Source organism: Caloenas nicobarica, chromosome 6 (assembly GCF_036013445.1).
Source record: "Caloenas nicobarica isolate bCalNic1 chromosome 6, bCalNic1.hap1, whole genome shotgun sequence".
NCBI classification, from domain to species: Eukaryota; Metazoa; Chordata; class Aves; order Columbiformes; family Columbidae; genus Caloenas; species Caloenas nicobarica.
The window spans coordinates 25295290-25318081 of NC_088250.1; the positions used below are offsets into that span (position 1 = coordinate 25295290).

The 22792-nt window shown below is 58.4% G+C and overlaps 3 protein-coding genes across 3 annotated transcripts in view; all 3 read left to right on the top strand.

The window, feature by feature from the left end:
* The first annotated feature begins 13 nt into the window (after nt 1–13).
* Nucleotides 14–6746, top strand: CNPPD1 (cyclin Pas1/PHO80 domain containing 1). The gene is made up of 8 exons (XM_065637713.1): nt 14–309; nt 540–642; nt 3193–3274; nt 3822–3942; nt 4035–4163; nt 4332–4393; nt 4631–4748; nt 5255–6746. Exons 1-8 carry the CDS (start codon nt 241–243, stop codon nt 5867–5869), a joined length of 1299 nt encoding a protein of 432 aa, XP_065493785.1. The 5' UTR covers nt 14–240; the 3' UTR covers nt 5870–6746.
* Nucleotides 6747–7793: 1047 nt separating this feature from the next.
* On the top strand, nt 7794–12238 carry SLC23A3 (solute carrier family 23 member 3). Its single transcript, XM_065638085.1, has 12 exons — nt 7794–7901; nt 8105–8265; nt 8760–8854; nt 9185–9258; nt 9574–9755; nt 9907–10030; nt 10382–10529; nt 10610–10863; nt 11054–11159; nt 11235–11402; nt 11605–11700; nt 11889–12238. The coding sequence occupies exons 1-12, from the start codon at nt 7794–7796 to the stop codon at nt 12236–12238; spliced, it is 1866 nt and encodes a 621-aa protein (XP_065494157.1).
* A 1884-nt stretch (nt 12239–14122) lies between these two features.
* Nucleotides 14123–22792, top strand: part of NHEJ1 (non-homologous end joining factor 1) — a 43863-nt gene continuing 35193 nt past the window's right edge. The window contains exons 1-5 of the mRNA XM_065638074.1: nt 14123–14209; nt 14764–14949; nt 15848–16057; nt 18116–18254; nt 19768–19826. Coding sequence (XP_065494146.1) covers nt 14764–14949; nt 15848–16057; nt 18116–18254; nt 19768–19826 — 594 coding nt within the window. The 5' untranslated portion in view covers nt 14123–14209. The remainder of the gene's footprint in view (nt 14210–14763; nt 14950–15847; nt 16058–18115; nt 18255–19767; nt 19827–22792) is intronic.

The window sequence follows — 22792 nt, forward strand, 5'->3', positions numbered from 1 at the left end:
CTCGGGGGGGCCGGGGCGGCGGAGCGCGCTGCGCAGGCGCGCCTGTGGCCACGCCCCCTGCACCGGAACAGGAAGAGGAAGGCGGGCGGCGGGGCTCGGCCTGACAGCGGCTTCGCGGCCTTGGCGCGGCGCTCCGGAGGGCACCGGCTCCGCGCCCTCGGAACGGGCACAGCACCTGTCGGCCACCGGAGGGGACCCGGTCTCTGAGCCCGGCCGGCACCCCCGGAGGGGGCGGGCGGGATGGAGCTGGACGGGCTGCTGCTGGACGAGGAGGGCACCTTCTCCCTCAGCGGCTTCCAGGACTTCACGGTGAGTGTCCCCCGGGGCACCCCTGCTGGTGTCCCCGGCCCAGCCTGTGCTCAGCCCCTCGCCTCCGCAGGCCCCTGGGGCGTTCGCTCCTTGGTGCTCCGACGGACCCCGTGTGGCCGCGCCCCTGAGGGCCTTCCCAGGCCCTTCGCGCCCCGAGGCTGGATTGAGGTGAACAGCCCGGTGTGGGGAGCACTTGAGGCTCTTCTCATCTTCCCCCTGTCTGCCCGCAGTTCCTGCCCAGGCACCAGCAGCTGAGCGAGAGGGTGCGGAAACGGCTTTATTATGGCTGGGATAAAGACTGCAGCCTGGATAATCTCTCCAGCCCCGTGGCAGGTGGGTTGTTGAGTGTCCCCAGATGGGAATGCTGAGTCAGGGGGGTTGGAAGTAGCCCAGAGCCTGAGAACAAAAAGTCATCTGCTCCCTTCCCCGCGCCAAATCCCACCCCTTCCCAGCTTTCCCCGCTCTGTGCAGCACAGCAGGCAAGGCGCCAGAGCCTCATGGCTCCTGCTCTCTGTTTTATTGCCCTGTCTGGCCCACTGCTGCATTTTTGGCACCTTGTTGGCTGTGCAGAGGCCTTTAGGTTGCTTGTGAGTTCTTTGGCAGTGAAGGCTGTGCCCATGTCCCTGATGAGAGGTATCTTGGACAACTTGTGCACTGCAAAGTACTGGAGAGTTCATTTAACTTCTAGTTGCAAGCACCGAAGGGACAAGTTGCTGCTGTTTGTTTGTCTGGATTGCATCCCTTTTTTTCCTGTTGATTCAGCAGTGCTTGGGGAGCCGAAGGACACAGCTGGGTTGAGACAGAGGAGTTGGTGCAGGTGGTGGCAGAGAGGAGCAGTGAAGGGCAAGCAGTGGTTTGCTGGGTGGCCTTTGTAGCAGGATCCCATGCTCACACAGCTTGCAGGGGACATCGAGCAGGTGGGGAAGTGTGCTTGCGTTCAAATCTCTTGCGATAGTTTTGGGGAAATAGCCTGAAGTCACCAAGAGGCTCAACGTGACATACCTTGGCGAGGAGGGGGGTGCTGGGCATGGGGTGATGAGGCAGGGCCGGGCAGGTCTGCCGGCTGCCTGGGCACTGCTTAGAGTCACGAGTTCTGACACAGGTGGTGCGAGGGAGGCACGTGGCTCATCGTTGAGGCTGGTGTCACACCCAGCTGTGAGATGGGACTGTTCCACAGGGCACTGCCAGTGTTGAAAGTTCAAAGGGCACATTCATGGAAGAAGACTCTGTTGAGGGTTATTAACTATAAAGACAGCCTTGCACCCAGGAAATTCCTCTACTCCAGCAGCTGGGGCTGGGAGTGGTGCACAGAGAATACCTCTGCAGGCTTATCTGCCCTTACAGCCTTCTTTCGCCAGCTGCTATCAGATGCTGTCAAAAAATGAGACCTCGGGTTATGGCATCTGTCTTGGTACAGCTGGGCTGTTGCTTCATGATGAGTTTATGGCAGTGCTCTTCAGATGAGATAGAGGCAGTTTTGGGGAGAGTCCAGGGTAGCAGGAGGAGCTGGAAGAGGTCTCTGGCACTGGGGGGCATTTGCAGGAGTCAGTGTGGGGCTGGCCAAGGAGAGAGGTTGAAAAGTGTATTTGTTCCTTCTGGAAAGGAAAGACCATAACCACTTTAGTGTGCCCTGCCTGTGAGATGGGGACAGCGATCGGTTGTTCTCCATGTCCTCTGGGGCAGGGTACACTGTCATAGGTTGGATTTGTAGGCTGAATAAATAAGTTTCATGTCGGGACAGAGCCTGGGGGGACACAGGTGGTGGCTGGCGTGGTGGCACAAGAGTGGCTGAGCAGAGAGCACAGCAGCAGTGCCAGAGCCTGGAAGCTGCCAAGGGGTGGCTGAAGCTGTGTCTGCCCGGCTGTGGATCCCAGCAGTGGTGTGGCTAGAAGGGCCTGGGGAAGTACCACAGAGCAGTGTGCTTCTGAGCTTGGTGGCTGCTGTCAGGCAAGTAATTCTTGTGGGACAGCAGCTGTTCTCTTTGTTGCTGGAGAGACATGGAAAGGAGGGATGTGGAGAGAAGAGGTGGTGTGGCGATGCTTCCCCTGGGAGCTGGAAATGTGAGGCTGCTGGGACAAACTCTGCTTTTGACTCTGTCAGCCAAGGGCTCAGCAGCAAAACGGAGCTGGAGTTGCCTGTTGAACGCTTTTTGCCAAGCTGTGGTGCTGTTTGGGATGCTCCCAGCTGGTCCTGTCACACTGAGAAGTGACACAGAGCTGCTGAAGCATCTGTCAGCACCCGTCAGTCTCTGGCCTTTTCAGTGCCTGAATGCTGAGGCACATCTGCAGGTGGGGGCAAGTGGGCTGAGGTGAGGAGCTGCCGTTTTACCATGTTGCTGCTTCCCTGCCCTTTTAGTGCTTTCAGGCTCCTCCTCATGTGAATACATCGTCCATCATCATCTTGGGGGCACTGGGGCTGTGGTGGGGAGGAAGCTATGTCAGTGCAGACCAGCTCTGTAGGCAGAGGAGGATGCTGTTTGGAGGGGAGCAAAGGACTGGGCAGACCTGGTATTGACATCAGGTCCTCGAAAGCCTCCAGAAGGACTGCCTGAGGTCCTGCAGGGTGAGGGGAGGGTGCTAACCTCTTTGTGCAGCTGACTGCAGGTAACTCCCCATGACGCAGATGTGCTAATCTGGATCTGGCACTGCTGCTGGGCCTTGGACACTCACATCCTCTTCCTGCTTTGGTCTGATTCTCCTGCCTATTTGTTTGTTCCTCTCTCATCCCTGACTTCTGATAAGGCCTGTCCTGTGTTCATAGTTTAAATTAATCGTGAGAGGCCAAGTAAATATAAAGACTCAATGGGCTTCTGGGGAAAAGGGGAAGGGTGGGGCTGGACTGTGCTATATGGGGCTAAGCCCTTTTGCGGCTTTTCTCTCCTAGATATTGCTGTGGAGTTGCTGCAGAAAGTGGCTCCCAGCCCTATTCGCAGACTCCAGAAGAAATATGTGTCTCATGTATCTAGGTAAGAAGCAAAACTTGTCCTTTTGTGTCCCATGTCAGAACTGGGAGCTCTGCTCTCACCTATGACTTGCTGTTGTCCCCTGGGCCAGCATTGGCTTTATGCTTAGGCTTGATTAGTGTCAAAGAGGAGCTGGGGGCAGGTCCAAGGCCAGCAGGCGCAGTGGCTTCCTGACACAGCCAGGCCTGCTTCAGGCTGGCCCTGCTCTCTGGGGTACCCAGGTGCTCTTGTTACTGGGAGTCTGTACTGCCTGGATCTGCAGCTCACTGGGGCAGCATGATGTGGAGCAGAGCTGCTTGGTTCAGAGCTGGCTGTGCCTGGGAACAGGAGCCAGGACTTTTCTGCTTTCCATCCTGCATCCCTCGTGCTCTCTCTTGCGGCTCCTCAAAACAGCCGACGCAGAGCTGGCAAGGCTGGGATGTATCTAGCTAACTATTTACTAAACTCCCCACTACTTACACGGAGAGGGAGCAGCCAAGTTGCGCTGTGGTGACTGGGATGTTTGTAGCACACAAATGACCTTTGGGTTGGCTCATGCCTTGTCCCCCAGGGAAGCCTGCATCTCGCCCTGCTCCATGATGCTGGCACTAGTTTACATTGAGAGACTTCGGCACCGGAACCCCGAATATCTCCAGCAGATCTCATCTTCGGACCTCTTCCTGATCTCCATGGTGAGCAGTGTGGGCTCGGGAGTCACTGGGTTGGAGGGAGGCCTGGAGGAGTGCAGGGGGTACTGAGATCCTGTCCTTTGTGCTGCTTTTAGATGGTTGCTAGTAAGTACCTGTATGATGAGGGTGAGGAAGAGGAGGTGTTCAATGACGAGTGGGGAGCAGCAGGGAAGGTGGATGTCCAGACCATGAACACACTGGAGATGAACTTCCTGAGCGCCATTGTAAGTGGAGCTGTCACGGTGACCAGTTATTTCACAGAGCAGGGGAAAGGCGGTGTTAAGGGGAGTCTGGGTTTCTGTTTTTCTCCCACGTACTCCCATGAAGGAATAGAGAAGGATGCGTCCGGGTGATGGGTGGCCTGTGCTGACCTTTCACTGCTTTTCCCTCAGGACTGGAGTCTCTACACAGACCCCCGGGAGCTGTTTGAAGTGCTGAGCTGGCTGGAAGGACGGTAGGTGTGTGGGGTGGGAGTGACCCTTTCGTCCATCCTGCAGCTCTGGCTTTGCACCTGCTTGGGGCTGGTTCTGCTGCAGTGAAATAAGAGGTTGGGTCCCTATGAGCCTCTGCCAGGCTCTGCAGCTCCCTTCCATAGGCCTTGAGCAGAGTCTTCTCCAAGCCTGCCTGGGCTGAAGCTTCTTCAATGGAGAACGTCCATGCTACATCCACCGTTCCCTTTTTGTTCCTGCAGTGTGGCAGAAAAGCAGGGCATGTGGCGTGGCTGGTTCACCTACACGGATCTGTGTGTCCTCATGGAGCAGACTGTGTGGCAGCATGTGCTGGGCCAGTTCTACCAACAAGTGGTGAAGGTAAGGGCATGGGGCAGCAGCTGCTTGGAAGATTGCAGGGCCCAGCATGGGTTTGGGGCAGGACCCTTTTTTCACTGGGAGCTTCTCCTTGGTTTATTCCCTTTTGAAAAGGGAAGGTGTCAGAAACCAGAAGAGGCTGGTTTTGCAGCTGTGCTGGCTGAGGCACTGCAGCCTGGTGCTGGGTTAGTCTGTGCCCTGCACTGGACCACAGCACCACAAGCCATGGTGCAAGGTCGTGGTGGTGGCGTGGAGGGAACTGGGTGCTGGCTGGGGATTTAAACAGGAACTGTTAGATTTTTATCTGGTGTATATTGGTTTGTGGCATTTAGGCCCTGCTTTGAATGAGCTATGTGTCACCCACTGTTAGCAGCATGGCTGCCTGCTCCTGGCATCCAGCCCCAGTGCTGGTGGGACTGTTTGCCATCACGGCTGCTGGGTGGATACATGGCCATGCTGGGTCATGGCGGGCTGCAGGGGTTCTGGGCTAACCATCAGCTTTTCTGCAGCTGGCCTGTCTCCTGGGCGTGGTGTACCTGACCGGCTTCGCTGCTGTCTTTGCCTCCGTCACTGTGGTGCACCGGTCCATGTGCATGAGGAGCATCAGCCCCACAGCCCCCCGGCCTGCACTGTTCCCTGAGGAGGGCAGCTGCCAGCTGGATGCCCAGCCAGCCCCTGAGCAGCCCCAGCCCGAGCTGCCTGACATCTCCCCGGCCAGCAGCACCCACTGCCTGGGTGAGAACAAGACGACCGAGGAGCTGCGTCGTGGGGGTGTCACGGCAACTGCGCTCTACCTGTGGGGCAGCATGATGACGGCTCTGTCCTACCCGAAGGCGCCTGATCTAGCCCCACACAGGAGCCCGTTGCAAAGCCCCTTCCAGAGAGTTCCCCCTGCCTGTGAGAGATCTAACCGTACCGCACTTGGCCAGCCTGGCCATTTCAGACTTGCCATGCTCCCCGCTCCTCTTGCGCTCCACTGCCCTGCCTGCTCTGCCAGTGCAGGCCCCATGTGGGATGCAGCCCCCAGCCGCAAGGACTGGCTGGATCCACTGGGGCTGAGGCAGTGCTCCTTGCACACTGCCATGGGTCTCAGCAGAATCAAGAGCTTCATTTTCCCCAGCTAGGAGCATGGGGCAGCAGCCTCTTTCCCCTTTCCTTCTGTTGTGGCACAACTCACTTCCTTGCACTTCTGGGATCTCGATCCCTGGGACTGCGTGGGGCTGGAGGCTCCTATATTACTTTGAAACCAGCATTTGTGTCTCCCCACCCAGGGCAGGGTTGTCCCTTAATTTGGGGGCTGCTGAGACAAGTTGGGGCAGAGTTGACTTGCTGTTGGGGTGCTGGGGTGGGAACCTACTAGCTGGAGGGTAGAAGTAGGGTGCCCTTGGGCTGGGGTGCTGGGGCAAGGGGGTTGTTGTACCTCTTCCTACAGTGGGTGGGTGGCCCTTGGTGGTGCTGGGCAGAGGTGGTGTGTGGGATGTAGGATGCTGGGGCTGTGTGTACAGGGTGGACAGTGGGGCAGTGACCCCATTTGGAGGGGCAGGGTGCTCCAGGAGGAGGTGGGGTGCCTGGGTGAGGGGACAGAAGGTTGAAGGAGCGGGGTGTGAGCAGCCTGAGCTGATTTGCCATAGCTGCAATTTCCCTTGAGGGCTGCCAGGCCGCTTCTCAGGAGGCACAAGGGCCACACCAAAAGGAGAACCCAGAGTGGCTGTGTCCCAGGGAAAGGTGGTACCCCGCTGGGCTTGGAGGTGGTGAGGTGTGATTAAGGCTGAGCTTCCTTATCCTGCTTGTGTTGGGTGCTTTGGAACTGGGGTGCTCTGTGACCTCATCCCAAACTCCAGCAAACAGTGTCTGACTGCTCCTTGGGGTGGGGAGAAGGCACGTTGTCTTGCTGACCAGCCCAGCTCATCGTGCCCCTTCTTTTTACTGTGGATTTTACACCTGTTTTTCACTCTTTTGTAGGTGCAAATCTCTTCCAATAAAAGTAGTTCTTGTTGTGCACCTGCCATGTCCTGCTGAGCTGTTCTGTTCTGGCAGCATGCCTAGCCAGTGTGAAGCCCCATTGATGGAGCTGCACTTGCTCTCCTCTCTGAGCAAGGGGGCAAGACAGACCCTAGTGCTGGCAAGTGAGCCCAGGAGCAGTGACGCCTGTCCTGTAGGGCTCAAGAGGGACCAGGCTCTTTGGTGACAGGGGATAGGAAAGACATTTGGTCTGGTGCCTGGGGAAGGCAGAGAGAGGAGGTTCCCCATCCTGGGGAATGTATGGTCTCCAGGGTTCTTTGCTATCCAAAGTCTGTCCAGTTAATGAGTGAGCCCTGAGCAGCAAAGGCATGGCAGGGTCAATGCTGTGGTTGCTGGCACAGCCACCTCTGCCCTGTGACGAAAACATGAGCATCTCCTGCCTCTGCTCCCTTGGGAGCCTTCCCAACCAAGTGAGCAACTCTTGTCCAGGGTGGGATTTGATGCCCTCCTCCTGGGAGCGTGGGGGATGTGGAAGACCCCATCAGAGACCCTCCTGCTGTGGGTACAGTGCCCGCAGATGGGTATGGCAGGACTTGGCAGGGAACTGTGCAGCTTTTAACAGGCTCCTCAGAGCCTGATGGTGAGGAAGGGCTGGGCCAAGAGGGCAAGGGGATGCTGCGCTGGGGAGGAACAAGCATGGGCAGGGCCTGCTGGAGCTGGAGGATGCTGTTGGTAGGGGTGCTCCAAGCACATGAAGGAAGAGGTGTTTGTGCTGTTGACTAGTCGCTGCCCTGTGTACCGCAAGAGGCAAGGACTGTACCTGGGCAGCTGGCACTGGAACAGAGCTGGTGTCCTGGCCATGGGTGGCTCTCACTTGGCCCTTGTGGTGACAACCCAGGGTGACACTTGCATTCCTGGCCACAAGGGCAGGTTACTCACCAACTCAAGTTAATGGCTAACCCTGGGGCAGCTCCTGCAGAAGGTGGAAGTTCAGCTGTGCATGGGCTGTGAGGAGCCCTTGTGGGGGTGGGAGCCTGCTCACCCCCTCTGCACCACACACCAGGAACAGTGTGGGGAGATACCAGCATGAATGGGGACTACCATGGAGCGGCTGGTGCCAGGAGCCCTGCACTGGAATCTTGCTCCCTGCAGAATATGTGCTCCTGGCTGCTGAGCTGTTGCTTAGTACTTCAGGTAAGTGGGGACCACAGTGAGTGGACAGAGAGCGATGGGGAGAGGGCTGGGATGGATCCCCATGGGTGGCAGGGCAGAGGCTGCCTCCTGCCAGGCAAAGGGTGTGTGGGGCTCTGGCTAGGGTGTGCTGGGAGGGGAGTGGGCAGGATGGTTGGGCACTGCCTGGGGGATGTCCATGACCAGCCCCTCTTTTACCCCCGCAGCACCTGGCCGTGCAGGCCTCCTTGCTCTGCATCTTCCACCTCTTCCTGCTGCCCACCCTGCCTGAGGAGCCACCCCATGCACAGGCCACCAGCGAGCTCCTGGCACGCAGCTTCTTTGCCTGTGGCATCTCCACAGTGCTGCAGACCACCCTAGGGAGCCGGTGAGGAAGGAGGATGAAGGGGAGATGCAGCTTTCGCCAGGAGGAGGGTGATGCCATGGCAGGGCATGTGTCTGCTCCCTCCTAGGCTGAGGGAGGACAGGCTTTGCTGGAGATGGGAAGGGGCATAAGGACAACCCCTTGCCCTGCATCTCTGCATGGCTGTTCCCTCCCTGCTGTCACTGCATCTTCCTCTCACTTGTCTCTCTAGCAAAACTGCTTGTGCTTTCTCCGCACTGCCTTGCTCCAGCATCACATGCAGATCCTCCAGGTCATCCAGAGCCTGCACTGCCCTCACCCATGTGCTTTGGCAAAGCCCATGACCTCTGTGCACACCCAATGTGCTGCTGCTTTGGGTGTTTTAGGGTACATTTGGGACACAGGGTGCCCTCTTGCCGCTTTGGGTTTCCCACCTCCTCCACTTCCCATCCCTCACTCCTCAAGCAGCCCTGTCCCCTCTTTCCTCCCTAATGTGTCCTTGCTGTCCCCTTCCCCAGGCTGCCACTGGTTCAAATCCCCTCCTTCGAGTACCTGGTCCCTGCCATGGTGCTGAGCTCCCACCTGTCCCTCAGTGCCAGCACAGACAGAAACGGTGAGCACAGCCCTGGAGCCTTCATTCCACAGAGCCTGAGCCATGCTGGTGCCAGGGGAACAGAGATGAGCAGGTGCCCAGCACACGGGGTAGGGATGAGGGGTAGCATGGGATCCTGCCTGCTGGCCCCTCTAGTGATGGTGTGCAGCACCCTGCTCACCCCTGAGTGCAGCTGCAATGCATCTGGTCACCTCCCCAGGGTTGGGGCTTATGGGGACGCTGGCACACTGGCCCTTCTACAGCCAGCAGCCTCCACACTGTGTACTCTTGGACCCAGCTTCAGGATCCCAGTGTATACACGCACCACATCCCTCCAAAATTCCCCTCCAGGCACGGCTGTGGCCAGCGCCTGCCCTGCACCACACTGCACCGCTGCAGGGAGCCGGGCTGCCTTGCTGCAAGAGGTGGGTGCTCCTGTGCTGGGCTGGGGCTCCCCATCCTCCTGCTCCACCAACACTCCAGTTGCTACCTGCGTCCCTGCACCCCCCAGCCCCTCTTCCAGCCCTCCTGGGGATTGCCATGAGTATGGGACACACAAGGGGGTGCACGAAGGCTATGGGCATTGTGGTGCATGTGGGTGGATGTGTTCTCCCTGGCTTGGGGTGAGTGGAACAGGGGAACAAGTGATGCTACTGGGGCAGTGGGAGTGTGGTTGAGGGAAGGTGTTGGGCTGCTCGCTGTGTATCCTGCCCCATGGGTCCTGTCCTTTTCTCCTGCAGGTCTCTGGAGCTGTGCTGGTCTCCGGGCTGGTTCAGCTGCTGCTGGGAGTGTTGGGTGTGTGTGGGTGGACAGCGCGGCGCTGCGGGCCCATGGTCCTGGCCCCCAGCCTCTCCATCATCGGGCTGTCTGCATACAAGGAGGCTGCTTTCTTCTGCTCCACTAACTGGGGGGTAGCACTGCTGTATGTGAGCCTGGGGGCCACGCTGGTGTGCAGATCCCAGGGCTTTACTTTGTTATGGGGAGAGGAATGAGAGGCATTCCTGCTGTGCATGGCATGCCTATGGAGACCCATTTCTGTGATGCTGTGTGGTGACCTGTGCTCCCTCTCCTAGGCTCATGCTCCTCGCTGTCATCTTCTCCCAGCACCTGGGATCCTGCCGCCTGCCCTTCTGTGCCTGGCCTCAGGCTCAGGGTGGCCCCACGGAGCCATCCATCCCCACCCTGCGCATGTTCTCGGTACTGTAGCTTGTCTGCTCCTGCTTCCTTCACTGTGCCCAGGCTTCTCTCTGAGCCCGGATCTTAGTTGTGAGGTTAGGGTGGACCTGGTGGCCCTCAAGCAGAGCTGGGTGCTGGGAGCAGAGGCAGGGGTGAGAAGTTCTGGTGTGAAGGGCATGGGTGCTGCTGGGGCAGTGCAGGGAACCTGTGCTCAAGTGTGTTGGAGCAGCAGAGCCTGGGATGCTCCTGCAGGGGCAAGGGGAGATGTGGCATTGCTCCTTGGGAAAGGTGACAGGACAAGGACCTGTTGTTTGGGGCACAGCAGTCAAGGGAGGAAGGTCCCCTGTTGAGACTCCCCTTGCTGCCTTGCAGGTACTGCTCCCATTTGCTGGTGTCTGCATTGTCTGTGCCATCCTCAGCCACTTCCACGTGCCATGGGAATCACTGGACCCGGCCATAGCACAGCTGTCCTGGGCCAACAGCACCTCCCATGCCCCTTGGCTTCGCATCCCCTACGCAGGTGGGGGTCAGCAGGGCTGGGTGCAGCCATCCATCCTCAACCAGAGCCCCCATCACCCATCCCCTCTCTTTCCACTGCAGGTGAGTGGGGGTGGCCTCTGCTGACCTCCCGGGCGCTGGCAGCAGGCATTGCCATGGCCATCAGTTGCAGCATGAACTCAGTGGGCTGCTATGTGCTGTGTGGGAGGCTGCTGCGAGCCCCCCGACTGCCCCCCCATGCCTGCAACCGGGGTCTCTGCGTGGAGGGTCTGGGCAGCCTCCTAGCAGGGCTGCTGGGCGCCCTGGGGGGCACAGCTGCCAGCATCGCCAACGCCTGCACCACCGGCCTCACACAAGTACGCCCAGGTCGGGGGAGGAAGGTTGGCAAGGGATGGGGAGGCAGTGGAGCAGGGGGTGCAGGGGACCTGTAGTACCCAGGCTGTCACTGAGCCAGCGCTGGGAGAGGCAGGTCTGTATGGCACTATGGGGGGGACAGAGTGGGGGTGATGGTCCCCATCCTCACTTTTCCATCCTCCTTTCCACCAGGCTGGCTCTCGCCGCTCGGTGCAAGTAAGTGCGCTGGTGTGCGTAGTGCTGGGCATGTCCCCGAGACTGGCAGGGCTCTTCACCCACATCCCACTGGCAGTTCATGGTGGGTGCCCTGCCCTTCTCCTCCACTGTGGTGCCTGCAGCCTGCCTGGCACTGCCTGACTCTTGCCCCTTGCAGGGGGGGTGCTGTGTATCACCTATGCTGTGGCCGTGGGCACGGGGATCTCCTACTTCCAGTACGCAGACATTGACTCAGGGAGGAACATCTTCATTGTCGGCTTCACCATGTTCATGGCTCTGCTGGTGCCGCGGTGGCTCAGCGCAGCTCCGGCTCACCTGGCCACAGGTAGTAGGGATATTCCCCAGGCAAGGCAAAGCCTCAGGCCCCATGGCATGGCGACCACACATCTCCGATGTCCTGGGAGGTTGAGGCAGCTCACAGCAGCAGGCAGCTCTCTCTCCAAGCCCTGGATCTGCTGCGGCAGCTCATATCCCTTCTCCAGTGTTGGGCTGGGATGTCCTGGATGATTCTGGCACTGTCCCTGCAGGTTGGGTGCCCCTGGACCTCCTCTTCCTCTCCCTGCTCATGGTGCCTGTCTTCTTAACTGGCTTCTTGTCATTTTTCATGGAGAACACAGTCTCAGGTGAGGGGCTGCTCTATGTGTTCTGTGTGACCCCATGCTCTGAGGGCTGGATCTGGCCATGGGACTGTCCCTGAGCCACCGGCTTTACCTCCAGGCAGCTCTGCTGGGGGTCCTGGGGCTGGTGTGGGCCAGGAGGGTGCAGCTGGAGGAAGGGGCTCCCATCTCACTGTCCACCACCCTGCCCGCAGGAACCCTGGAGGAGCGAGGACTGCTCTCTGAGCTGGTGCCATGGAAAGCCGAGGCAGGTGATTGCCACTCCCATGGAGAGAGGGGTGCAGGTGGCCAGACGTATGGGCTCCCCACCAGGCTGAGGCAGATGCTGCCGTCCTCCTGCAAAGCCTTCCCCTGCTGCTTCCTCTGCCCAAGGAGTGAGGAAGAGAAGGAGGAGGAAGAGGAGGAGGGCAGCCGTGCCCCTGAGGAGGGGACTGTTGCCCCAGGTGAAGGGACACACCTGCTCCCCAAACCGGGCTCAGGGGAGCTGCAGCCGCCTGGGAGGCCAACTGAGATGGAGATGCCCTCATGGCACACTGTGGCCTGACCCCATGGCATAGTAATATCTTAAGGAGGACTGGGGCTGTGCCCCCAAGGCAGCTTGGAGCCACTTTGTTCCTTGTTTCTGAAGCCCCCATGGACTGGAAGGACCTGTGCTTCCACAGTCCCAGCATGAACCTCATTTCCCTGCTTGGGAGTAAGCTATAAAAACCTTCAACCAACTTTGCTCTTTCCAGGGGTTTCCTTTCCAACCAGCATTTGCCAAGGAGCTGCCAGCCCACTTTCCCCTGGTGCCCTGAGGACTGTGACTGCTGAGGGCATGGCCACCTGAAGCCACTGCAGCTGGGGATGTGGGCGCCCCTATAGCCCACCATCCACCCTGTAGATGCAGCTGGGGTCCAGTGCTTTGCCCAGACTCAAAGGGCTGGTGCCCAGGGTTCTGCTCACGTGCTGGCACCATGTCCAGAAAGGGCTGGCTCTCCCCCTCCCCACGGCCATATCCTGGCTGTGCCCATGGCTTCTTCAGGGGCAGGGTGGTCCCAGGGCTGTTCACCGCTCAGCTGCCTCCCAGGTATTGCTATTGCTGCTAAACAATTCAGCAGCAGATTTCTCTGGGGAAAAAAACAACCAAACAAAAAAACCCACAAAAACCAAACAAAACCAAAAACATTGTCTTTGACCCCTGTGCTTAAGGTCAGTGCCTGGGCTGGTTTCCCGCTGCCGGCTGGTTACACTGCCTGCAGCAGAGTCTGCACCAGCCGTGCTCACTGCTCCAGCATTTACCGCAGATCAGAGTCCGCAGGCAGGGCTGGGTGCTCCCAGTGTTGCCTCCACCGGTCTGAACTGCCCGCCTGTGCCCGAAGTCCAAGTGGGTCCCACATCCCAAATACTTCTGCACCCTAATCTGGCCATGCAACCCAATCTGCCCTGTACTCTCTCTGGGTCCTGCACCCCGAAGTCCCTGCCTGCTCCTCCTTCCCTGGCATCCCCTCCGGATGCACTCCCCCCGGGCCCCGCCCCGGGGGCGGCTGCAGCCTGCACGGCTGGGAGAGCAGTGGGTGAGCAGGGAGCGTGAACAGGGTGCAAGTGGGGCTCAGGGGCGGTGCATGGGTGCGAGAGGGGTAAGTTTGTGGGTGCAGGGTGGATGGCCTCAATGCATGGGATGCAGGTGAGGGATCACAGTCAGCACACGCGTGCTGGGGGCTGGGAGAGGTCATTGCCCAGGGCAAGGATGAGGCTGCGCTCAGTTTGGAGGCTGGGGGCTGTGCGGTGCCCATGGCCCCTGCCAGGCTGACGCAGCCCTGCTCTGTGGTGTCTTGTGAGCCCATCCCCAGGCATGGGGGACGCAGGAACCTGCAGCCCCAGCTACGCGAGGCTTGCTGGGATGCAGCAACTGAATCCTGGCACAAGCCTGGGAGAGCAGCACTTGCAGGTGCCTGCCCTGTGCCATGCCTGTGCAAGCACCCTGTGGCTTGCTGGGGCAGAGTGATAAACCCAGGGGCAAGGGGCAGCAGCCCCTGCCTTCTGCTGCCTCTCCAGGCTGTACCATGCCTGCAGCCAGAGGTCTGTCCCCAGCTGGGCACTTGTACCAGGACATTTCACAACAAGAGCAAGCACAAAACAACATCTTAAGGCATTTCAGTCCTAATTGCTTGGCACAGCATCTTGGCAATGACGCTTCTTGTGACAATGGAGGATGCTGGGGAGGGACACATCAGCTTGGTTCCCCGTCTTTGTCAGCAGGTAAGGGAGCAGGAGCAGTTGCTCCCTGGGCCCTGAGGAAGCGAGAGCCGAGGCCGTTTCCCCGCACTGGTGAGCCATGGCGTGCGGTGCTGCGCATCCCGGCATGCCTGGGCCCCTCGCACGCCACGGAAGCGAGCAGCATGCTGGGAGCCGTAGTCTGGCCTTCGCCGCCGGCCGGCATCGCTCACCTCCGCGCAGCCTCTGGCCTGCCTGCTCCTCTTGTCCTCGGGTAACTCCACGGCTCCGCAGAGCCCCAGCCCTGCAGGGACACCAGGTCTGCGAGTGTTTTGGCAGGCACAGAGCCTGTCACAGGGAGGAGCGGGAGGCAGCATGGGCTGCTGCTGACACTCTGCTGGTGTCAGTGCAGGGAGGGAATGGTGTGTGGCTCGCAGGGAGCGCAAGGACTGGTTGTCCATGCAGGAGGAGGGCTGCAGTGTCCTGCTGTCCATTCTGGTGCAAGCAGGGCAGCTTAAATATTAATTTGGATGTAGAGGTCTTGCCATATTAATGTCAGCAAGCCTGAGATAACACTGGGGAGACAGCAGCTACATTGCCGTGTGTCTGCTGGTGCATTTGTGGTCCTTATTGTGGGCTGGAGTAGGAACTATCCTGCACAGAGCTCCCCAAAATGCCTGCCCCAGCAGAGCTTCATGCATCTGCAGGAGTGTATGTGACCAGAGCTGTCTGAGCACCCTCACCTCTGAGCTACAGGGTGGGGCTGACATCGTGGCAGGGCACGCAGGGACCAAGGGTCTCTGTGAGGCCACTGCAGGAGCTGGGGTCTTCCTCAGTGGGGTGTGAGGCAGAGACCTGATTGCTCTTTTGCAGATGGAGGGCTCTGAAGAGCTGGAGAGCAGCCTCCTGACACAGCCCTGGGCTTCCGTTTGCTTTGGTGAGACTGCTTTTCTTGCCAAAATGTGCTTCAGGGATACTGGCTACGTCCTGCTGATCTCTGACCTCAGCAGCGTCTGGTATGAGATTGCAGACACTGAGGCTGTAGGACAAAGGTCCAAGGTGAGCATCTGGAAAGTGCAGGGACCTGATTTTCTCCTCACAGCAGCTGATGTCCCAGCATAAACTGCTTGCTGAAACAATGGATGTTCTATCTGACAGGGCTGGGATGCAAATGCCTGGCCTGGGAAGTCCCTGGCCGGCTGAGCACAAGCTCTGTCACCCTGGTTGGAGACTGGGCCAGGCTATTTAGCACACCCAGGGCAGCCAGGTGTTCACTGTGGCTGCAGGCTGAGGCTGGCACACTCATTTCACTTGTGGGCTGAATAAGCAGCTGGTTTTCCCAGGGCCAGTGTACTAAGGAGGAGCTTGAAACAATGCTGCCTTCCCACCAGTGATGGAGAGAGTCCTGTTCACATTCATAGCCAGGAACAGACTCCCATGGGGTACCCTGTCAGCATGGCCCCCAAAACACATGGTCCACAACTCATCCCATCACCCAAGCCCCTGTGTCCAGACCTCAATGTGCCACCCCTGTCTGCCATGTCCACCTGTCACAGAGTGGCTGTGCTGAGCAGCTGGTGGCAGGAGGGGGGACATGCGGTGGCAGCCATCCCCCAGCTCGGGCAGGTTAGCTGAGCTGTGACAGCTCTCAGACAGCTTGTAACACTTGTGGTGGCATGTGGAGCAGATGTGCTAGTGGAGACCGTTGCACCCTGCCCATCACCTGCACCCCACCATGGGCTGACAGGACAGGGAAGCCTTCCTAGCTCGTCTGGCCTGGGAGAACCCTGGGGAAAGTCCTGTCATGGGGCTGGAAGCCAAGGCCTAGGGATGGCTTTTTGCAGTGCTCGGACAAACAGAAGTACTTTGGCTTCTACTGTGCTGCAGTTTCTGCTGCTTTTTCCCAGTGCTGAGCTCCCTGGGGCATTGCTGTACCCCTAACCTTGCCTTTCCCCAGGAGCTGAACAAGCGGCTGACCGTCCACGTGTCCTCTTTCCTGCACTGCTTGCGCAACTTGATGTGCCCCTTGCTGGCAGGGAAGCCGGACGCTGCCACCTCCTTCTCCTGCCACCGTGCTGCCAGTGGGCTCAGCCTGCATGTGAAGAGCGAGCTCTCAGGACTGCCATTCTACTGGGACTTCCACTGCTGCCCTGCTCCTGTGGAGATGGTGAGCAAAGCTGTGGAGAGTTTGGGGAGGGAGACGGCCAAAATTAAGAACTGTCTTCTCAATGTTTGGAGGCTTTTGGGTGGTCTTGTGCTGTGCTGGTGGCTCTGCCTGCTGCCCCTCACAAGGTTCACTATCCCTATTTATTCCCATTGAGGCTTTGGCACCGTGGTTGGTGCCTTGCAGTGAGGCAGGAACAGCCCAGCACTGCTGCTACCAGGGCTGCAGGGAGATGTCCAGTTTGGGATGATGCCCTGCCAGCACCCGCATAGCAGAACGATGCTGTTCTCCTTTGATGCATGCTGTGAAGTGGGGCACAGAGCAGCCGGTACCCCCAGAGAAACTGCAGGTGATCTGTCACGACGGAGGGAACTAAAGCGGGGTCTCCCAGCTTTTAAGGGATTGCTTTTATCATGGGGCTGCCTAACATTTTGGGTTTCGGGAAGCAGCCCCTGTCGCAAACTCAGCACCCAGCGGCAGCATCACCACTGGACCCGCGGCAGCCGGGGTGGGCTCTGCGGGGCCGGGGCGGGCTCTGCGGGGCCGGGGCTGCCCGGGCCGGCCCCCCCATCCCCGGCACCCAGGGGCCCTGCGGCCCGGTGCGCACAAGAGGGCGCCCGGCACCCGCTAACGGCCTCGGCGGCAGCCCCGGCCCCGGCCCTGCGGCTCCGCTGCCGGCGGGTGGCAGCGAGACGCATCGCCCTAAATCCCCGACACAGCCCTCCCGCCGGGTCGTGCTGGGGGGCACCTCCCTTTGCCCCCCAAATGGCTGTGCTTAGGCATCACAGGGAGGAGAGCTGGGCTCGCCAGCTGCTGTGGGGCTGTCTGTCCCTGCTTGCAAGGTTGAATTGGGGAAGAAATAAACTCGGGGTCCTGGCTTGGCTCACCCTAGTGACTTGTTGTCCTTCCCTGGGCAAGAAGCAGAGAGGCTGAGCTGAAAAGTTGCAAAGCCCAAACTCTCCCTTTGCTTGGAAACATGCTGTCTGCAAGGCACCTACGAGGTGGGGAGCAGTTGGGGTGCTGAGCGTGGCTGATGTGGATGTGGGAATGGGGAGCAGCTCTACCCTGCTAAGCTCTACTCAGCAGCCAGCCAGGGGCTAGATGCAGGCATGGAGCCCACCTGGCAAAGTTTTCCTTGCCCTGTCCCAGCTCTGCAGCGGATGGTGCCCCCTGAGCGCTTGGGCAGCTGATGATCATCACCTCTGTGGCTTGTGCCTGGGGGTGAGCAGAGCACAGAACCCACCGTGGGCTTGCCGCAGGAGCAAGAATGCTTCATGAGTGATGCGGGGTTTGCTGCCCTTTCACCCGTGGGCTCAGCCTGGCCACAAAGACAAGGAGTGTCTCAGGGTGGGGGCATCCCAAATGGCCTCACAGGGGCTGCGGGAGGTGGTGGGCAGGAGGCTGCTACATGCACTTGCTGGGCCAGGGCAGCCCAGCCTGGCTCTGGGGCAGGGGACATGCCCAGGGCTCCGCATGGGGCTTGTGCAGCTGTGAGCTAAGGGTGGGCTGCAATGGGGACTTGCAGCACGCGTGAGTCCTGCACACAGGGATCCCTGCTGCTTTTGGTCTCGCTTCCCTGGGAAAGTCTCTCCTTTTCCTCAGGCTGCAGTTTGACACCTCAGGTCCTCCTGTTGTTTCACTCAGCTGTGGCTGTTGCCTGTGTAGGATCATGCCCTGGGTTGTGCAGAGCCATGGAGAAGGTCTGTGTGGCACATTGCAGGCTCTCAGCCTCCTGCTGCACCCCAAATGGTGGGTGGAACATTGCCCACCCCTCCACCGTGTCCCCATCTGGCTCTCCCACCCGAACTCTCTCCTGCTGTGGCCCCCAGATGTGAAAGGATGGGGCTGGAATGGAAGAACATGTCCCACAGAATCCTGCCTCCCTTCTCCCTGCTCATGTCTTTTGACCACTTTCCACTGGAATTGGGTGAGATGTGAGGTACCTAGGGGAGCCCTGTGTGACCTGGGGTGCAGCTCTTGCTGGCAGCCCTGCTTTAACTGTTCCATGGACAGCTATGCGCATCCCTGGTCCTTCTCTAGAGCATCCCTCCTCCCTCCTAGGTGTCCCGTCACCTCGTGCGACCCCTGATTCGGATGAGCCTGGCACTGCAGCACCAGGTGCAAGAGCTGACCTCCCTGCTGCTCCAGAAGGATGCTGAGATCGAAGACTACAGGGAAAGTGGGGCTGCTCTCAGCAGAGGTGAGGGGGGATGCCCAGAGCCAAGAGAGGAGCAAGCAGGGAATGAGTTTCCTCTGTAGCGTGGGGCTGGCGTGCTCTGCTCCCTCTGGCTATTACCCAGCCAGGCTTGTGTTTCATGTTCAGCCACGCCAGCAGCAAGACGGTAGCCAGAAGGCTGGGGAGCAGCCCCTGGGGAGAGATGGGGAGGAATGGCTCTTGACCGGTAGCCGGAGGAGTTGGGGAGTTGCCAAGGGGCTATCCGCTTTGCTGAGAGCACCTGGCCGCTCCCCAGGAGCCGGCAGGGATGCCAGCGAGGGCCGGCCCTGGAGCGGTGTCAGGCTCCCTTCCCGCCCGTGGCTGCTCGTTGAGCACTTGGAGAAAAACCAGGGGCTCCTGGCTCTCCCTGCCACAGAAAGTGCAGCCGTGCATGTGGGACCCCTCCAGTGCCCAGCCTGCCTTGCCATCAGAGGGCACAGCTGGGAGGAAGCCCCCTTGGGTAGGACATGAGTCAGGGTCAGCCTGGGGGAGCCACCCAGGGGGTGGTTGTCCTCTGCTCATGAAGGTTGGCTGGTTTTTGGGTCATCCCTTGCTAGCGCTGTGCTCTGTCCTGCTGCCAGAGGTGATACTTGCCCTTCCATGGGAACCTTGCCCCCCCCACCCCAGGGATGTGGGGTCTGATGGGGGCCAGCCCTGGACTTGCAGTATCATAGTCAGGAAGATGATGTGGTCCAGACCCTGTCCCATGGCAGATACCCCACTGCAGGAGCCTGGATCTGCCCTGCAGCTGCACTAGAACTGTGCGAGCTGCATGCTTTCCTCTCTCCTGCTGTGTGCCAGCTGTGCAGGGCTCAGAGCAGCCAGGACAAGCCGGTTTGGGTCCAGAGACTGATGCCGGTGGGCAGGTGGCCCCTCTTGTCCCTTGCATGGGCAGGAAGCTGGGAGGAAGCTTTGCAGCAGCTCTGCTGAGCAAAGCCGGCCAGGGGCTGCTCCAGACAACATCTTGGCAATGATGGGAAAAAATTAGTGCTTTGAAGGAGGAAGCAGAGAAGAATGAGTGATAACAGGGGTTTGTCCCTGTCCTGCAAGAGGACGACATAGGCTGGCTCATCTCTCCAGAAAAGCAGCTGGAGGCAAGCAGTCCCCTGTCCCATGGAGCATGGCTGTGCGGTGCTCAGACCCAGGGAGCTTTTTCAAGCTGGGAATGGTGCTGACCATGTCCTGCCACTGCTCCCTGCTCCTCTGTGTGGGAGAGTGCTGGGACAAGTGTGGATGGGCTCTGGGCTCTGCTCCCTGGCTGCTGTGTGCATCAACAGGCTCAACCTTATTTCCTCACTTCCCTGTAGTCCTTGCACCTTCTGCTAACTAGGTGAGGTGCCCCTAGCCCAGGGGGCCTGCTGACCTCTCCTGTGGGCTCTGGGATGAGTATGCTGGAGCAGTTCCCCTGCAGCCCCCTCACCCCATGGGCAGGGGAAGGGGAAGCCGGGGTGGGATGTCTGGCCTGATCTGCCCAGGCTGATCCAGATCTCCCTTGCAGACCGTCTGCGGACAGAACCCTTCCAGGTGGAGATGTTTCAGCAGAACTTCATGGCTGAGGTAAGGAGTGCTTCAAGTCCTCCCTCTATCAGCACAGGGGTGGTGGGGAGCTGGAGCTAGCAGCCCCAATGTGAGCTGTGCCCGGCTGGATGGGGACGGCTGGACTTGCCTGGAGAGGGGTAATTAATGCCCACTGGCTCTCCCATAGCCCTCCTTGCATCTTTGCAACTGGTCTGCTGGGCAAGCAGAGCTGGAGGCACACCTGGTATGGCTGCATGGGGACGTTGGCACCATGTTTTGTCACCCTCTCACCACTGCCTGGCTGCTGGCAGTTGCCAGGGGTGGGAGCTGCGCTGGCTGCTCCACGGGAGATGCCATCACTGGGGCATCCTCACCTGCCTCCCACGCTTGCTGTGAACCTGACACACTGATGCTGATGGCAGGCAGGGAGCAGGTGAATGAGGAGAAGCCATCTGCTCTGTTTCACTCATCTGCTGCTTCTAGGTGTGGCTTTGCAGTGGTACATTGCAGGGACAAGTGCCTTTCAGCCTATTATCTGTGCTGTGCCCACCGAACTCCCTTTGGCATGCTCAGCTCTGAAATCAGACACGTGCTTTGGAGAAACTCGGGCTGGAAGGAGAAAGTCTTTCCTCTGATCCTTTTTCATTACTGGAAATAATCACAGAAGCACTAAAATGATTCAAACCAATGTGGCAAGATCAGAAACTATTGATGCTTATTGAGGCAAAAAGACTCAGGATGCATCTGAGTGTTCCTGTGCTTGTTGTGAAGGTGCAGGAGTGGGGGACAGTGGTGTCTGCTGGGGACCAGGGAGTCAGCCAGGGTGTCCATGGTGTCACATGGGCTTTGAGAGGACATCGCTTTGTGAGACACAGGCTCGTGCTCCTGCACGGCCAGCAATAAACCATCTGCAGAGCTTCTAAAAATTAGAGGTGATCTCTCTTTTATGAGAGAGGCATTGCATCCAGCACAGGCAACTTTTGTTTCCCGACAGTTATGACGGATAGAGATGAATTCACTGCTGGACTGCAACTTGGAGGTTGCCTAGGGACCAATGATCATGACCAGATTACATTCACCCTGGGCAAAGAAAGGACATTCCTAAACAGTAATTTATATCCTTCATGCTTTGAAAGGGCTAATTTCCCAAAGCAGGGGGAAAATTATGAGTGAAATCAGCTTGGAGGAAACGTTTAGATAGAAAAATGTGAATGAAAATGGTCAGCTCTTTCAGAAGAATTTCAGAAGCCACAAAAAGCCACAATTCCACAATCAAGAAAGAGGGCAGCGCTGGCCGACAGCCTGTTCTGGTTCAGCGGCAAAGTGAAGGCAGCAATTAGAAATAAAAGAGCAGTTTATAACAAATGGGAGAGAGGGAGTAGATAGCAATCAATATAAATTAGAAATTATGAAGTGTAGAAAATGGATAACAGAAGCTAAAGACATCAGGGAAAAATCATGGAGGAGGACAGAAGGAAAGGCTTTTGTTTAGTGCAGTAGGAGAAAATCCCAAGCTCCTAGCAATGGGATAAGCTTATTTGTAGACGGAGGTGGTAAAATGATTGATACTGGAGCAGACATGGCAGGAGCTGTCGGTAAATATTTTGGTACTGTCGCTGGAAGGATGCAGGCAGATGTACCAGGATCGGGGGATGATAAAGTGTGTCGTTGTCCAAAGGATGGCTGAACATCATCTTCTAAAGATGAATGTCAGGCTTGAAACTCAGACTTGTCTGAGAGCTGGTAGGATGTGGGGCATGGGGGAAGGTGCTCGGTGTGCAGCATGGGCAGGTGGGGAGCAACTCCCTGCACAACGCCATGCAAAAGGAGCTGGTGGGGAGCTCATCTGGCAGAAGCTTAAAAGACGGGAGGGCAGCTGGTGCTGTGTGTCCCGGGAGCAGCCCGGGAGCAGTGTTTTGGGGCCTGAGCACCAGACGGGAAATGGGAGGGTTTGGGAGGTGGTCCCTCTCTGCATCCCCTGGCAGCCAGGTCTGTGCATCAGCTGCAGGGAAGAGGCTGGTGGAGGGATGCAGCTGTGTGTTCAGTCTGCCTGGGAGGATCTGTTCTCTCTGCATTCATCCCGTTGCTTTATAAACCTGCTGGTGATGCTTTTGGCCTGTGTACCATCCCGCGGCAATGAGCCATGAGATACAAGCAGCTGCTGCCTCTGGTTTCAATGCGGCACCCCATCGTTCCTCCTGATGCCTCCTAGGTCTTGTGTTAGTGAGGAACACCAAACATGGCTTTGCAGCTCTGCACCACCAAATCTGGCTGTTCACCCCAGTCTCCTCTCTTTTCCTGCAGCAGAAGGGTGGGCTGGATTATCTTGTTGTCTCTGGGCAGGTATTTTGGAGCCCTCAGGTAACTTTGTACTCCATTTGCCATCTCCAAAAAGCAGCAGCATGAGGGGCTGAGGTCCCTCAGGAACATGCTGCAGGGAGCTGGGAATGCTGGGACCAACTCTTCTGTCTAGGTTTTCAAAAAGATGCCGGACAATCAGCGCAGAGTCGCAGGAGTGAATTGAGGGCTGGGGAGAGACCCCGGCATTGAGAGACTTGGAAGGGGAGAGCTCCGTCTAACTGATCAGGGAGAAAATTGAGAGGCGCCTTGATTACAGCACATGAGGCTCTTTACAAGGAGAAAATGCTGGTTAGTGAAGGCCTCTCTTTAATCTCGCGGAGAGCAGCAGAACACAAGCCAGGGAGCAGAAGCTGGAGCCAGGCAATTTGGAGCTAGGACAGAGTCACTTGGGTTTGCTCCTGTGGGCGATTAGTGATTGGGGCATGTTCCCAAGGGCAGTGGTTGATTCTCCATCTCTTGATGTCTTCAAAAGTGGGCTGGGAGCCCACCTGGAAGAAAACCAAGTCTCTTGGATCAGTCCAGGGATGTGAGTGGTTGAATGTCAGTGGGCAGGAGGTCAGGAGGAGAGGTCTGATGGTCCTTCCAGCCTCTCCTTCTGGGAAATGGGGCTTCAGGTTGTGATGTTTGATAGCTAGTGGGAAAGG